The 14,662-nt window shown below is 36.2% G+C and overlaps 1 protein-coding gene and 2 pseudogenes across 3 annotated transcripts in view; all 3 read right to left on the minus strand.

The window, feature by feature from the left end:
* The window catches only part of Col4a6 (collagen type IV alpha 6 chain), a 381,091-nt gene that overhangs the window by 61,089 nt on the left and 305,340 nt on the right, over positions 1 to 14,662 (minus strand). For all 3 annotated transcript variants that reach the window (XM_013150206.3, XM_013150205.3, XM_063246264.1), the window contains 2 exons: positions 12,602 to 12,670; positions 3,294 to 3,329 (listed from right to left, as the gene is read on the minus strand). In XM_013150206.3, the coding sequence (XP_013005660.1) occupies positions 3,294 to 3,329; positions 12,602 to 12,670 (105 nt within the window). The remainder of the gene's footprint in view (positions 1 to 3,293; positions 3,330 to 12,601; positions 12,671 to 14,662) is intronic.
* LOC111756162 (U2 spliceosomal RNA) lies at positions 36 to 216 on the minus strand (annotated as a pseudogene).
* LOC100723443 (proteasome subunit alpha type-3-like) lies at positions 7,110 to 8,398 on the minus strand (annotated as a pseudogene).

Here is a 14,662-nt window from a genome sequence, read left to right on the forward strand (position 1 = left end):
CCAATAAATACATGAAAAAAATGTTCAAGACTGCTGGCCATTCAAAAATGCAAATTAAACCAATACTTAGATTTTATTTTAATCCAGAAAAATTGGCTGCCATCAACAAATTAGCCAATAAAAAATACTGATGAAGCTGTGGGGAGAAAGAAACACTGCTTCATCATCAGTGGGGCTATACTACACTTGATCTTAGCCAAAAGGCTGAGAAGCAATATCATGGGACTATAAAATGATACAACCACCATGGAAGTTAGAATGGAGATTCTTTAAAAATCTAAAAGTACGACCTTCATTTGATTCAGCTATTTAACTTCTAGGTATCTTCCTAAAAGATTTAAAGATATCATACCACAGTGATGTACACATACCCATGTTTATAGCACAATTCATAGTAGCTAAATCATTGAAACAGCCTATATAGGCATCAATAGATGCATGGATAAAAATTGTGATATTTATATACAGTGGAGTGCTTTTCTACCTTAAAGAAAAATAAACTTGAGTCATTTGTAGAAAAATGGATGTACTTTGAGACCATAATATTAAGTGAAGTAACACACAAGCTTAAATATCACATGGTTTTTCTTATATGAAATATTTATCATGAAATAAAAGACAAATAATAAAAAATAGTGAGAGAAAATAAAGTATTGTAATCCACTAAGAATATGTATTTTGGCTGGGGATTTAGCTCAGCGGCATAAGCACCTGCCTTGCAAGCAGGCGGTCCTGAGTTCGATCCCTGGTACCGATAAAAAAAAAAAAAAAATTTAAAGAATATGTATTTTGACTTGGTACAATTGTCTTACATGTTTTACATATTTTCTGACTTACTAGGCAGCTTTTTAATCTGTATATATGGTGATCAACTTTATGAGGTCTTATAAATAATTAAATTGAATGCTGGAAAAATAAAAATTGGTGGAGGAAGAAAAAAAAGAATTAAAACATATTATGTACATGGACTAATTCCCTATGGTGAATGCAATCATTATTACTGCAAACACGTACCAATAAAAGTTGTTCTTCTGTTTCTATTGGTTCTATCATGTTGTTTCTTATTGGATTTTAATATGTGTGATAGTATAAACAAATTTTTTATGGAAAATGAAATGATATAGTAGCCATTGTTCATTTTCTATTATTTGCTTCTGAATGTCCTGTAATACTTTCATTCTTTTGAATGGTTTTATACTATTTTGTTATGTTTGATACTATTGTATGTGAAGGTATGCTCAACTATTTCGAAGAAAGAGACATTTTGGTAGTTACTGTTAATAGCTGATTTTCTTGTGGTGAAGTGCTATATTGCTTACATTGTTCTGTTCTGATCTGCTTTATTCTGTCCTCTTTTGTCTTAATCTCTTTAAAATAAAAAAAAATTAAAAAAATAAACAAGGTAGCTTGCAAGCTGCCAAGTATTCAGAAATGGGATAATAAACACACTTCTAAATACTTCATGGGTAAAAGAAAAAGTAAAGAAGAGAAATACGAAAATGTTTAGAGTTGAATAACAATACAAGAATAATGAAATCAAGAGAAAGATTGGAGAAATGTAAGGCCTGTACTCAATGGAGAGCAGAGTGAAGGTTACATATCCCTGTATAAGATCGGGACAGTCTAAAAGGTGAGAATTTAGGAGGAGAAAAAGAGAAGGGTGAAATATTCCTTAAGAATGAATGATAGCATGAACAGTGCTTTGAAAATAACCAACAACTTGTGGACTGTAGATGTGATCTTACTGATCACAAATCTCTTATTTAACCACCAAATACCTTCTTCTATGTACTTTATATGTTGTGCCTGTGTAAATAGACAAGCACTCTATCTTTGATGGAAAGGAAAAGAATCTCCAAGAGAAGCTATTCAGCAAAGACAGTGAACGTTATTCTATGAATTTAATGAACACAAAATTAAAGGGAATTTTGTTTAGCTCTAGGGGAACCCTATGCACTTGGCCATTCATCATCATCTTTGTTTTGCGGAGGACTTGTAATCTTTATAGTTTCCTGTCTGAAAACTCCTCCCACCAACAATACCATTCATACTTCTCGGAAGCTATTTCTTTTTTTTTGTTTTTTTTTTGTTTTTTTTTTGTTTTTGGTACCAGGGATCAAACTCATGACCTTACACTTGCCAGGCAAGTGCTTACGCTGCTGAGCTAAATCCCCGGCCCAAAAGCTATTTCTCTCAGATACAAGTCTCCTATTATGCTTTCTTAGTTGTAAGGCATGTCTTCAGCTATATTATTGTGGAATTCTTATAATACATTGCTACTATTAGTTGTTCACATCCTTAGGGGCAGGGACTATGTCTACATTATCTCAGGAATCATTTACAGCACTTTGTTAATAATAGGTGTTCAACAGCTGTTGAGGAGTGAAAAAACAAAGAAAGGGAAGAAGGAAGGAAGGAATACAGGAAAGAAGGGACAATTCTTACTGTACTTCAAAGGAAAGTAATGGAAATATGGAATCTCAAGGAAAAAATGCTCTTATTGATAAGCTTAGAGCTTTTCATGGTCTAAATACTTTCTTAATATATCTTAGGCAAAGCAGTAGCCCTCCTTATCTGAGGTTCTGCTTCCCTTGCTTTTAGTTATGTCCAGTAAATCATTTTGTAAATATTAAATGCAAAAAGTATTGTAATGCTGTGTTCAAGTAACCGGTAGGTAGTAACTTGAAGCTATGTTCCAAAGGTGACAGCATTCACCTCACTTCATTCTCACATAGGCACTGTATCTCAGATCTTCACAAGAAGAAGGGTGAATGAAGCACAGTAAGGTACATTAAGAAACAGAAGAGAGAAAGAGAAAGAGAGAGATAGAAGGAAAAAAGAAGGGATATTAGAGAGAAAGAGAGGAAGATTACATTCACATAACATTTTACAGCGTAAAACTATACTTGTTTCATTGTTATTTTTATTGTAATTGATCTCTCAGTATGCCTAATTTATAAATTAAACTTTATCACAGGTATGTATTATAAGAAAAACAGTACATATAAGGTTTGATATTAAACCATGATATCCATGGTTTAATGTGTCTACTAGGAATCATGAAGTGTACGACTTCATGCAGGTCCCTGGCCAAAAGTCTGAAAGCTTTTCAGACAACTTGAGGTCCACACGTTATCCTCTCAGTACCTTGTCTTTTGGAAAATGTAAATAGATCACCTGTTCCACCTCAACTCTAGCTTTCCCTTAAGAGCTTTGAATACCATAGTGAAGAACAAAAAGCAACATCAATGACTGTTCAGTAAACATTGTGAAATCAATATATGAAAACTTACCATGATTCCATCTAGTCCAGGTAATCCAGGATTCCCCTGAGAAACAAAGGCAGGACAATGAAGGGATGAGTAAGTTAAGCCAAAGTTATTTCAGAAAATCAATCTAAGATTAATGGAGAAAAAATGCACTGCTGAAACTGGGACTGCTTCTATGAAGATCTCATGCCTTAAATAATGCATAAATTGAATGTAGTCAACTATTTAAATTTTTCTATGAAAAATTTGGACTGCAGAAGACATATGTTATAGCCATGACTGAACAGGATTTTGTACTTTTCTTGGATTAATTAATTTTCACTTTTGCCAGGAACTCATCAAATATAAATTGCTTCTGTGGGCTGGTGAATTTCCTGCTCTTTTTGGAGGAAGGCAAAACTACCTACCTGTGTGCCTTCATCCTCAGAGAATCTGTGCTTATATGTATACAATGCAAATCAGACATTTCAAGGGAAAAATCAACAGAGCATATAGTCTCTGATCATGTTTTAATTATTTTGCATTATTTTAAGTCATTGTATGAATCTGTAATAAGAACTATCTCGTTGAAATTTCTGTGTCCCACGGGATCCATGGTCTCCTGATTTTATGCAAACCATTTAATCAATCTTTCTAAGAGAATTACTACATTTTAACACCTGCTAGTTTTACTGTATCTGGCTTAGGGTAAAAAAAATTAGCTCTCTCTAGCACAGAAAGACCACCACCTGGGGTTTGGCTCTTTGATGAACTAGCTGTACGGTTCTTAGTAAGTTGCCACAGTGCCTTAGTTTTTGTAAATATAAAATGAGTAATATGAATTCAGTAATCTTGAAGCCATTTCCAACTGCATCTTCTGCTATAGCACCCATACATGGGAATCCAAATCCTGTATCTCTTCCAGTTCTTCAGCTACCCACCCCTATCACTGTCTACTATATAGTCCTTAATACCTTTTTCATTTATTAAGATTACTAGTATGATTTGGGTATACATAATGATCACATTCATCATGGGAACTTGTACATATACATGGTATGCTTCTGTTCCTACTTTTTTCCATGCCCTCCCCTTCATTGCCCTCTCCTTACCCCTTCTCCCTTCCTTATTTATAAAACATTGTTTCTAATTTATCCTATTTTATCTTATTTTTCCTCCCCCAATTTCCCTTTCCTTTGGAACAATTTATTTCACAATATCTATTGTATATTTTGGTTCTTATTTACACTTTTAGTTTCTCACACCAGAGAAACAATATGATATTTACACGTGTGTCCAATTTATTTCACTTAAGAGTCTGTTCTCAAAGTGTATCCATTTGCCTAGAAATGTCTCAGGTTTATCCCTATGGCTGAGCGGTACTCCATTGTAAAAACAAAACAAAATAAAACAAAACACCGCATTTTTATGTTTCTCAGTTGTCGGACATTTGGGTTGTGACCAAGATTTAGCTGTCACAAACTGTGACACTATAAACATAGGTGCACATATATCAGTGTGGTATGATGTTTTCAATTCTTCTGGGAAGATATCCAGAAAGATAAAAGATGGCTCCAATGAAACCTCTCAGCCTAGTTTTTAAGTTTTCTCTACAAAGATTTACAGAGCATTGGCATGGGTCTACACTCCCATCAATAGCGGTGAGGGGTTCCTTTTCCCCCATAGACTGAACAGCACTTGTTATCGGTTGATTTCTTTTTTTATTATTTTTTATTTTTTTATTTTTTTTAAATTTTATTTAAGGAGAAAAGAAAAAAAACAGTGAAAGGGTACAAGTTATACAGATTTACAGAAGAAAAAAATGAACAGTAGGAAATCACTAGTTAATGGATTACATATTGTCATCTTAGAAATAATTGTTCAAGTCACAAAATTAAAGCTTATAGAGTGGACATTCCAACAATGATACTGCAAACAGTTCTGTTCAATGATCCAATAAAACTCTGTGATACCATTTTCTATCTTATACACTTAAATATACATGCAGTTATGGTTGATTTCTTGACAATAGCCATTTTTCTGTGGTGAGATGGAATAGCAGCATTGCTTTAATTTGCATCTCTTGAATGACTAGTGATATTGAACATTTTTTTCATACATTTGTTTGTTGTTTGTACTTTTTGTCAGAAGTATCTATTCATTTCAGATGTCCATTTTTTGACTGGTTCTTTAAATTTGGGTTCTTATATTTTTTTCAATTCTTTATATATTCTAGATATTAGTCCCTTGTCTGGAGAACAACTAAGATGTTTCCCTTTCTGTGGGTTATATTTTCACTTGGTTGGTGATTTCTTTTGCTGTGTGAATGCTTTTTGATAAGATGCAATCCCAGTGGTCGAATCTCTGTATTATTTCCCATTTGATAGGGGCATTATTCATGAAATCTTTGCCTACATCTATATCTTCAAGAGTTCTAGTTAACTCTCTCTTCTAGCAGGATTAGTGTTTTTGTGTTTAACAGATTTTTGATCAGTTTTGATTTTATCTTAGTGCATGGTGATAGACAAATGTCTAGTTTTATTCTCTGGCGTGTGGAAAGCCAGTTTTTCCAGCACTATTTACTAAAGAGGCTACCTTTCTTCCAGTGAATGTGTCTGGCTCCTTTTGTTAAAGATAACATTACTGAGAGAGTTTAAAGTTGTTTCTGCATCTTGTTTTGTTTCCCTGATGTAACTGTTACTGCAATTAATTTCCCTCTTAAGACTGTTTTCCTTGTATCCCGTATGTTCCAGTATGTCGTATCAATACTGTCACTTAACTGGATGCATTGTTTAATTCATCTGTAACTCACTGGTTGTTCAGTAGGTTGTTATTTTATTTTCATGTATTTGAGTTTTTGTGATTTATTTTATCATTGAGTTCCAATTTCATTGCATTACAATCAGATAATATGCATGGGAAATTTGATTCTTTTGCATTTCCTTAAGCATGTTGTTTGAGATAGTATGTTTCTATTTTGGAAAATATCCATGTGTTGCTGAGAAAAGGTGGAACACTGTAGACAACAAGTAAGTCCATTTGTTCACAGGTTTGGTTCAGTGCTGATATAGTTCTTAAAATTTTTGGTCTAGTTGATCCATCTCTTTGTGATACTGGGGTATTAAGGTCCCCTTTCCAATTGTGTTAGTGATTATTTGATTTTTAATGCCTGTTAATATTTGTTTTACATAGTTGTGTGCACCTGTACTTGGTGCACATACATTTATGATGGTTCTCTTTTCTTGGAGCTTTCCCTTAACACATATGTACTGACCTTCTTTGTCTCTTTTGATAAATCTTGGCTTTAAGTTCTCATTGAGTGCAAATAGAATAGCTACTCTTGTTTTCTTGGTTCCAGTCACATGGAGTATTATTTTTAATCCTTTGACTTTCAGTATATGGTTTCTTTTTGAGTTAAATGTGTTTCATGAATGCAGCATACTGTTGAATCTTCTTTTTTGATCCATTATGCCAGGCTATTTCTTTCAATTGGTGAATTGAGACCATTTTTTTGTCTTTTTCCTTTTTATTGGTACCGGGGATCGAAGAATTGAGACCATTTACATTGATGGTTTTAACTGATATGTATTGGCTTGTCCTTATTATGTTATTTTACTAGTGATGGTTTCCTGTGTTCCACTCCATTTAATTGCTTTCCCTGCCTGGTGGCTTGTTTCTGTTGCTACTTTTGGAATTCTTTTATCTCCTTCTACAATATCTTGAATATCTTTAAAATTCCTCCATAGAAGTGGGTCAGTTGTCATGACTTTCTTCAGTTTTTTTTTTAAAGCAGGGAAGTATTTTATTTTTCCATAAATTGTGGAAGTCAATTTTGCAGGATGTATCAATCTAGGTTGGAAGTTTTTTTTTTTTCACTTGTTACAAAGTTTTAATGAAAATTCAGCAGTTGGTATGTATAATCCAGGGACTAAATAGTTACAAGGAACTGCCATAGAAATTTAAAGCAGACTAGATGCTGAAGTGAATGTTACATATTATCATCATCTGATTCATCTTTTTCCTTCAGTGACTCCTTATCATATTTCTCTGCTTTTCCTCTTATATCTTTTGGAACAATTTCATGTCTTCCTTTAGTTAATTCACCAACCCAGCTGAGCTCCAGTTCAAACGCTTTATCCTTAACTTCATCATGTACTGTGTAAATTATTTTTGCAACTTATTTAACAACATCATGGCAGGTCATTTCTTTCATCTGAAGCTTTTCTATTTCTGCCTTGCTGGGCCTTGCCAATAGCACAGCCCCAATAACTATATGAAATGCCTGAAGGTTCAATCATGTACAGTTGTGCATCATCATTCACACTGTAATACCCAAGCATGAAACTGCAGCCCAATGGTCTGATAGCACTGTAGAGCGTGTAAGCATGGGCATACATGGCCACTCTGTCTGCAAGATGTTTCAGTGGGATGTGAGCCAAAGTTAGATCTAAAGTTAGATCTGCCAGCAAACCTGCTACTGCCATTCCAACATGCCGATCAACATTAAAAAGTCATTTGTTGGAGCCTTCTTCATAAAGTTTAGAAAGAGCTAATTTTTCTACCCCAAAGACAACACCATGTTTACATCTGATCCCAATAGCTGTACTACTATTTTCTACAGTCTTCATAGTATACTCAACTTGAAAAACTCTTCCACAAGGAGAGAATGTAGAGGCTGACAGGTCATACCCAGTTCCGATAGAGCTCATCACTAATTGAAGTTCACTGTATATTTCTAATTCATATGGCAAATTCTTTTTCCATGTTGGGAGGTTTTCTTCTACAGTTTTTTTTTTTTTATATCTTTTGTCTGGACTCCTTTTTCATTGACTCGAACCAATCTCATGTTGTTTTTCATTGCATCATCTTGCAGATGTTGATTATTTTTCATTGCCTCTTTCTGTTTTTAACAGATATTTTTGTGGTTGTTAGCCATGATCCTGTGTTCTAGGTCTGATATTCTATTTTTACCTTCTTTCATACAGTTTTGGAAACATTGATGGAACTTTGAAAATCCTAGGTAATTGTTTATATTTCATGGATTCCATTTCTTTCCTATGTTGGGCATTCATAGATTCCTTCATTTATTCGATGTTCTTCTATTTTTTAAAAATCTATGTCTTCTCTAGATTTATCGAGCAAGTCCTTCATTATTGTTGTCATCTATTATTTAACTTGTGAAATTATTTTTTTGCTTTCATCTACAATCTCATGTATATATTGCTTTGTTTCTGCTGCTGTCATTCCATAAGATTCAGGTGGATTGCTTCTGAGTTACTCTCTCATTCCCTGGTTTTGTCCTGGGTGGGCTAGAAGACTGGGATTACATTTTCCTTCTGGATCTTAATTTCTATTTTTAATTTGAATTTGTTTTCTACGTTTTTGTTTGTATTTTTCTTTTTTTAGGAAAGTTTATTACTAGTATCAAAGCCTCCCCAGCAAATCTATGTTTTTTTCAAGATATCTTCCAGGTGTAACTGGGTGTTGGTGTTTGTGACTATCCCAAGGTCCTATCTTCTCAATTTATTAGCAATGAAGAGTTTCTATTCATTTGTCTCAGCTCCCATACCTAAGGTACTAGACTATGGTAATGAGTACGACCCCATAGTATCACAGGATTGTCATGCAAGTGTGGAGAACTGATTATAACAACCAATAGCTTCCTGCTTAAAGTAGTATAATTAGCAATAACAATATCATCAACACAGCCTAGAAATTCACCATCTGTGGTAATTGCTACTTTGCTATCTCTAACCTTAGGAGCAAGATCTATAGTCTTATAACAGCATCTAACATAGACCAGGGTTGTATACAGTGAGTTTCCCCCTGTTAGAGTGATTTTATCCTATGGGGGGAGGGGAACTTAGGAGGGATAGGGAACCAAAGAGAGCAATAAGCAAAGAGAAATACAGTGGAAGCAAGGCTGAAGGACTAGGATATTCATCCAAACTTTGAGAAACTGGAGAAGAGGATAGGGGAGAAAAAATGAAGGAGAAAACAAGAGAATATTGAAATGAACTAGAAAGAGTTGAGACAATTTTTATTCACATGTAAATATCAGAAGATCAAGAAAGACTGTGGAGAAGTGAGCAAGAAAGAAAAGAGAAAACATGCCAAACAATAATAATCAAAACCTAAACAAAAACACCTCTCCAAAGGTAAAATTCCTCTGGTGTTCAAGGTTCTGTGTTAGTATCCTAATCAGAGCCAGAATCTGTACTGAGTAACCCCACCTGTCTTCAGCAGCATTATTGCTGGATGAAGGGCTGATCCTGGCCACATCACTGATTCCTCTTGTGTAATGGCTATAGGGCATATAGTATTCTTTTCTTGCCACCAGCCAAGGCCACTTTCCTGCTTGTGCCTCTTATTGCAGGGCAGGTGGAGGTGCCCTTGACTTATAGCTGGCCAAGGTTGCTCACCTTCTTGGTCACAGGGCAAGTGGAAGGACACCCTTGTCCTACCACAGGCCAAGGCCACTTGCCTTCTTGCACTGCTGGCTGCAGATCAAGACCATGCTTCCAGTCCATTGTAGCTCAGGTAATACTGGCTTTTGGTTCCCTGGCAGAATGGAGTCTAGATGGTTCCAGTTCATACATTTTGGGAAAACTCCCACAGTCTTCTCTCTAACTACCAACCTTCTGCTGTGACCACACTACCTTTCCCTCTTTCAACTTGTGGATGTTGGCAGTGAAACAAACCTAGAGCTGTTCTACTACAGAGGTTTAAGTCCTAAGCCTTTTAAAATAGGATGGAATGGTGGTCCTGTTTGCCTGCTGCTGTTTTTCTGAGCAGCCATGTGCAAAGTGGCTTTCTAGTTCACTTTCCAATGGCGGATTGGGAGGCGGGGGGCACTCAGGAAACAGTGTCTGGTGTTCTCACTGCTGCTTCTGACTGTACAAGCGTCTTCTGGTCCAGGCCAGGCCTCAGTTTCTCAGTGAGGCACAAAGATGGTTTTGCTGCCTGTCAGAGCAGCTACACAGCTGCTATAGTTGGGTTAAGTGTTTTATTCTATAGAAATGAATCCTATTTTCTTTTTTTCCCTCATGGTTCTCTCTCTCTCTCTCTCTCTCTCTCTCTCTCTCTCTCTCTCTCTGTATATATATATATATATATAAATAATTTTCAAGAGAATAAAACCAAGCAAAATAAAACAGAATAAAGCCCATCAAAACAGAAACAGTGTGATACAGGATTTCAAAACAAGATAATAGGAAACCAACAATGGTTACCATAATGCCTCCTGCTGTCTTCAAAATAGTTGCCCATATCATCAGACATAGTAAAGTCAAACAAAACAGAACAGGATACAACCAATAAAAATTAATGAATGGACTTCAAAACAAGATAATATTAAATCCAAAGTGGCTACCATATCTTGTTATCTTTGAAATAGCTGCCAATGCCAACAGATATAATAAAATCAAACAAGACAAAACAGAATAAAACCAAAGCAAAACAATGAAACTGATATAGGAATTTAAAACAAGATAATAGAAAATTAACAATGGCTACCACCTTCAGAAGGAGATCTCCCATAGATGCTATATTGCATATTGTTAGCTTTTACATAGGTGATCAGATTATTGTCTTTAGTCCTGTAAAGTCAATGAAATACTAAATGCTCCAAGCATGAGGATGTATTTTACTTCAATAGCTATCATCTGAGCTTGTGTTTCTCCAGATTAGCAGGTCACTTGCAAGGGGGTTGCGGGGAGAAGTTGGTTCTTCTTGCCTCTCAGTCCACATGCTGGAATGAGCTAGCATCTGGTTCTCCTCCCCCTACCCACCTTGGCCTGTGAATGGCGCTGACTCACAAGTGGCTGGCTTCTTGTTCTCCTCCCTGTGGTCATGAAGGGCACTGACTAACAGGAAGGGGATGGCATCTGGTTCTCTTCCCTGTGACCAATATATGGACTGACTCACAGGAAGTGGCTGGCTTTTTGTTCTCCTCCCCATGGCCCTCAAATGACCTCCCTCATGGTTCTAACGCACGCCTTTTGGATTCTTCCCAGGCTGCTATTTTTCATACTCTTGACACTTTGTGCTGTAGAAGCTGAGTAGCTGATACACAGCACTCTGTCATGTTGAGAGTTTATGTCTCCAGTCACCTGGTTCTGTGCATGGATGGAAGACTGAAAATTGTACTTTCCTCTCAGCGGTTGGGCATATATATTTCCATTTGCTAACAGGAAACTGATGGGCTTCTCTCCTATTCTGCAGTGGCTCTGTTTGGAGCCAGGGTTTACTGAGACCCAACAGGATATCAGGCAGCATACATTGAGAGTATAATCATAAGAACACAGACTGTTGTGAATAATAAAGGAAAGTTCAAGGCAGCTGCAGACCTGATGGCCATGTATATGCAGACATTCAAAAACTCAGTTAGGGTGATAGGCTAGTGTGCAAGGAAAAAAATGTAGGGTCATGATCTTGTATTGGTGGCCATACTGAGTGGCAGAGACATACATGGATTGGATTCAAGATGTACAGACATGAAGGATTCCAGAGTAGACAAAAGTGTCTTCCTCTAAGGAATATCTTAGTTTGTCAAAGAAAATAATACTTGTCGCTGTTACTTTTTCTCATTGCTGAGATGAAATACCTGACACCCAAAGATAGAGAAAGAAATGTTTATTTAGTTTACATTTCACAGAGATTTCAGCCCATAACAGCTGGCTCTAAAGCAGGGTGTCACATGGCAGAGGAAAATGGTAGAAGAGGAACAGTTCATTGCTGGCAGGAGGCAGCAAGGTAGCGAGCAATAAGTGATGACAGCAGCCCTGTTTCTGTTCCTTATATTTTATCCAGGCTACCCACCCTTAGGGTGGGTAACACTCATGTCCAGGGTGGGGCACCTTTAATCCTAGCATGGCATCATGAATCAATCTCAGCCTCACATCCTTGATACAGTACATATATTATCCACTCCCAGAGCTATGCTAAACCATGCAGTGGTCTAATTTAGTAATCACACAGTTTTAATCCCAGCATCATGCACTCTCCATCCAATCATCTGTGCAAATTCCTGCCTATGACCTCATGAGGCTTCAGGAGGACAACTAGACACAGCCATAACAAAGACCCATGAAAATTGTATGCTTATTTCATTATTTTTAGTCTAGACACTACAAAGTAGATTTCTTTGCCAGAATATTTGCCAATGTTTCTGTCAGTATTTACACCACAAATAGTTTTAGATCCTCTTAATTACAGCTTAGTCTGCTCCTTGGAGACAGATTCTAGTTCTGGAAATGTTTGCACTGAGTGTGGGCTTCAATCTGGGGGAACTCAGTTTACAGCCTACTCAACTGTTGGATTTAAGGGCTCTTACCTTCTTTAAAGGCTCTTACCTTCATTCCTATGAAATTGTCATGGGAAAAAATGGGTTCACCTTTTGAACCTTTCAGACCAGGAGGCCCCTGAATAAAATGATAAGATAAAATTTTAAAGATATACATATATTTTGTTAGTATTACGATTTGGTCAGAGGGAGAATGGAACAAAAATTTGAAATTATATGGTTTATTCTAAGGCAAGACCATCTGTGTTAAAGGTCAAAGAAATCTTCATTCATTCACCCTCAACGCAAGTCTGTAGAGGAGTTAAAAAGTAGAAGATTTCAGAACATTGGTCTAAGAAAATGTATGCAATTCATAAGCCTAGATTTTACTGCTGTATCTCTCACAGGTCTGAGTCACTGACCATGCCTTTGTGGAGAACAAAAGCCAACAATTTTTTTTGCAAAGATCCAAGCATTAAATACTTTAGGTTTTATAGGTCATATCTAGAATCTGTCCTATATTTTCCACACATTGTTTTGTTTGTTTTTTTAGACAGAGTCTTGTTTTGTAGTTCAGACCAGCCTTGAACTTACATGGTAGCCCTAACTGGCCTTGAACTCATACAATAGTTCCCTTTCAGCCTCCAGAGAGTTAAGATAACAGGCATGCAGCACCATGCCTGTTTTTTTGCATTTTCTTTTAAAAATACCTTTAAGTTGTAAAAATTGTCAACAGGAAGGCAAAGTACCCTTTGTGGGTCAGCTTACAGGGACCACTTCGAAGACATACCTATGAAACCACCTTCATCTGCACTTCTATCACACAAGTTTAGCTTCAACACCTATGTAAGACGCTGGTTAGGTCTCATTGTCATTAACATGGAAAGCAAAATATGCAATCCCCATCTTTAAATTAGATATCTTTTGCTATCTTGGTGGCAGATGCTGCCAAATATTTGTTGCAGTTTTTCCTTTTGGGGAAAATCAATGTTTGTACATCTAGTCTAACGGGAAGATAGGTTATAATGAGGATAGGGCTAAAGTTTGGGGACCAAACAATTGTTTGAAGGATGGATTTCATGAGTTCAAGGATAATTGATACAATAAAAGGAAAACATGTTCCTAAAAGTATACACTAATTTCTTTCCGATGTTGCCCATTCCCCTTTTTGTTTCAGTTACTATTATTTTCAAAGAAGCTCTAGATTCTGACTGAATAGAACCCAGGTAATTCAGCATAGAGTAAGGTTCAACTTAATAAAATACATCCTAAAATTCCTATTTAGGCCTAAGATGAGGTTTAAAGATAGGATTAGGTTTCTATTCTTTTTTGTGTTTTTGTTTTTTGGTACCAGGACTATAATTCAGAACCTTGTGCTTGCCAGACAGATGTTGTGCTGTAGGTTTCTACTCTTGTCCTTTGTCAAGGGGATTCTAATTACCTCAATATATCTCTTCTCCCTTTAGAGGTGGCATTCCTTTGGCTTTCTGTGTCCCATTCTTGCCACAGAGTTTGTATTTTACTCCCTGGCCTGTTGCCATGACAGTGTTCAAAGACCTTTGTGACTCACACCAATGATTCCATGATAAGACTATTACTTTCTCAACAGCCCTCACCTCTTTGCTGTATACTGGTTTAGTCTTTAGATGTCATGGTCCTTTACACAAATTTGGAGCTTGTGTTTTGCCTATTTGGGTATCTCGCTTTCTCATAGGTACAACCTGGTTACTGAAGGCAATGGGGCTGCTATTCTAGAGAAATACCGATTAATTTACATAGCTATAAAATCTGTTTAATGGATGCTATGATTTCTAGTTAAAGATCTCACATCAGAATCCCTAGTAATTTAGATTATTTCAAGTGAGGTTAACTATGGGCTTGAAATGTGTTATTTTTCTCTTTCCAAATGCTTATAAAATCAACCTTGTACCATATTACTAAGTTTCCATTAGATCATTGAACAGAATGGTCTGAACTGTCAATGTTTGAGTGTCCACTTTTTATGCTGTGAATTTGTAACTTGAACAACTATTTCTGAGAGGAAAGCATGTAACTTATCAACTAGTAATTTCTTAATGGTAATATTTTGTTTGAAATTTTATATTACTTCTACCTATTTTCTGTTTTGTTT

This window comes from Cavia porcellus, unplaced genomic scaffold (assembly GCF_034190915.1).
Source record: "Cavia porcellus strain 051 isolate PalLab524CR breed Dunkin Hartley unplaced genomic scaffold, mCavPor4.1 scaffold_3, whole genome shotgun sequence".
NCBI lineage: Eukaryota > Metazoa > Chordata > Mammalia > Rodentia > Caviidae > Cavia > Cavia porcellus.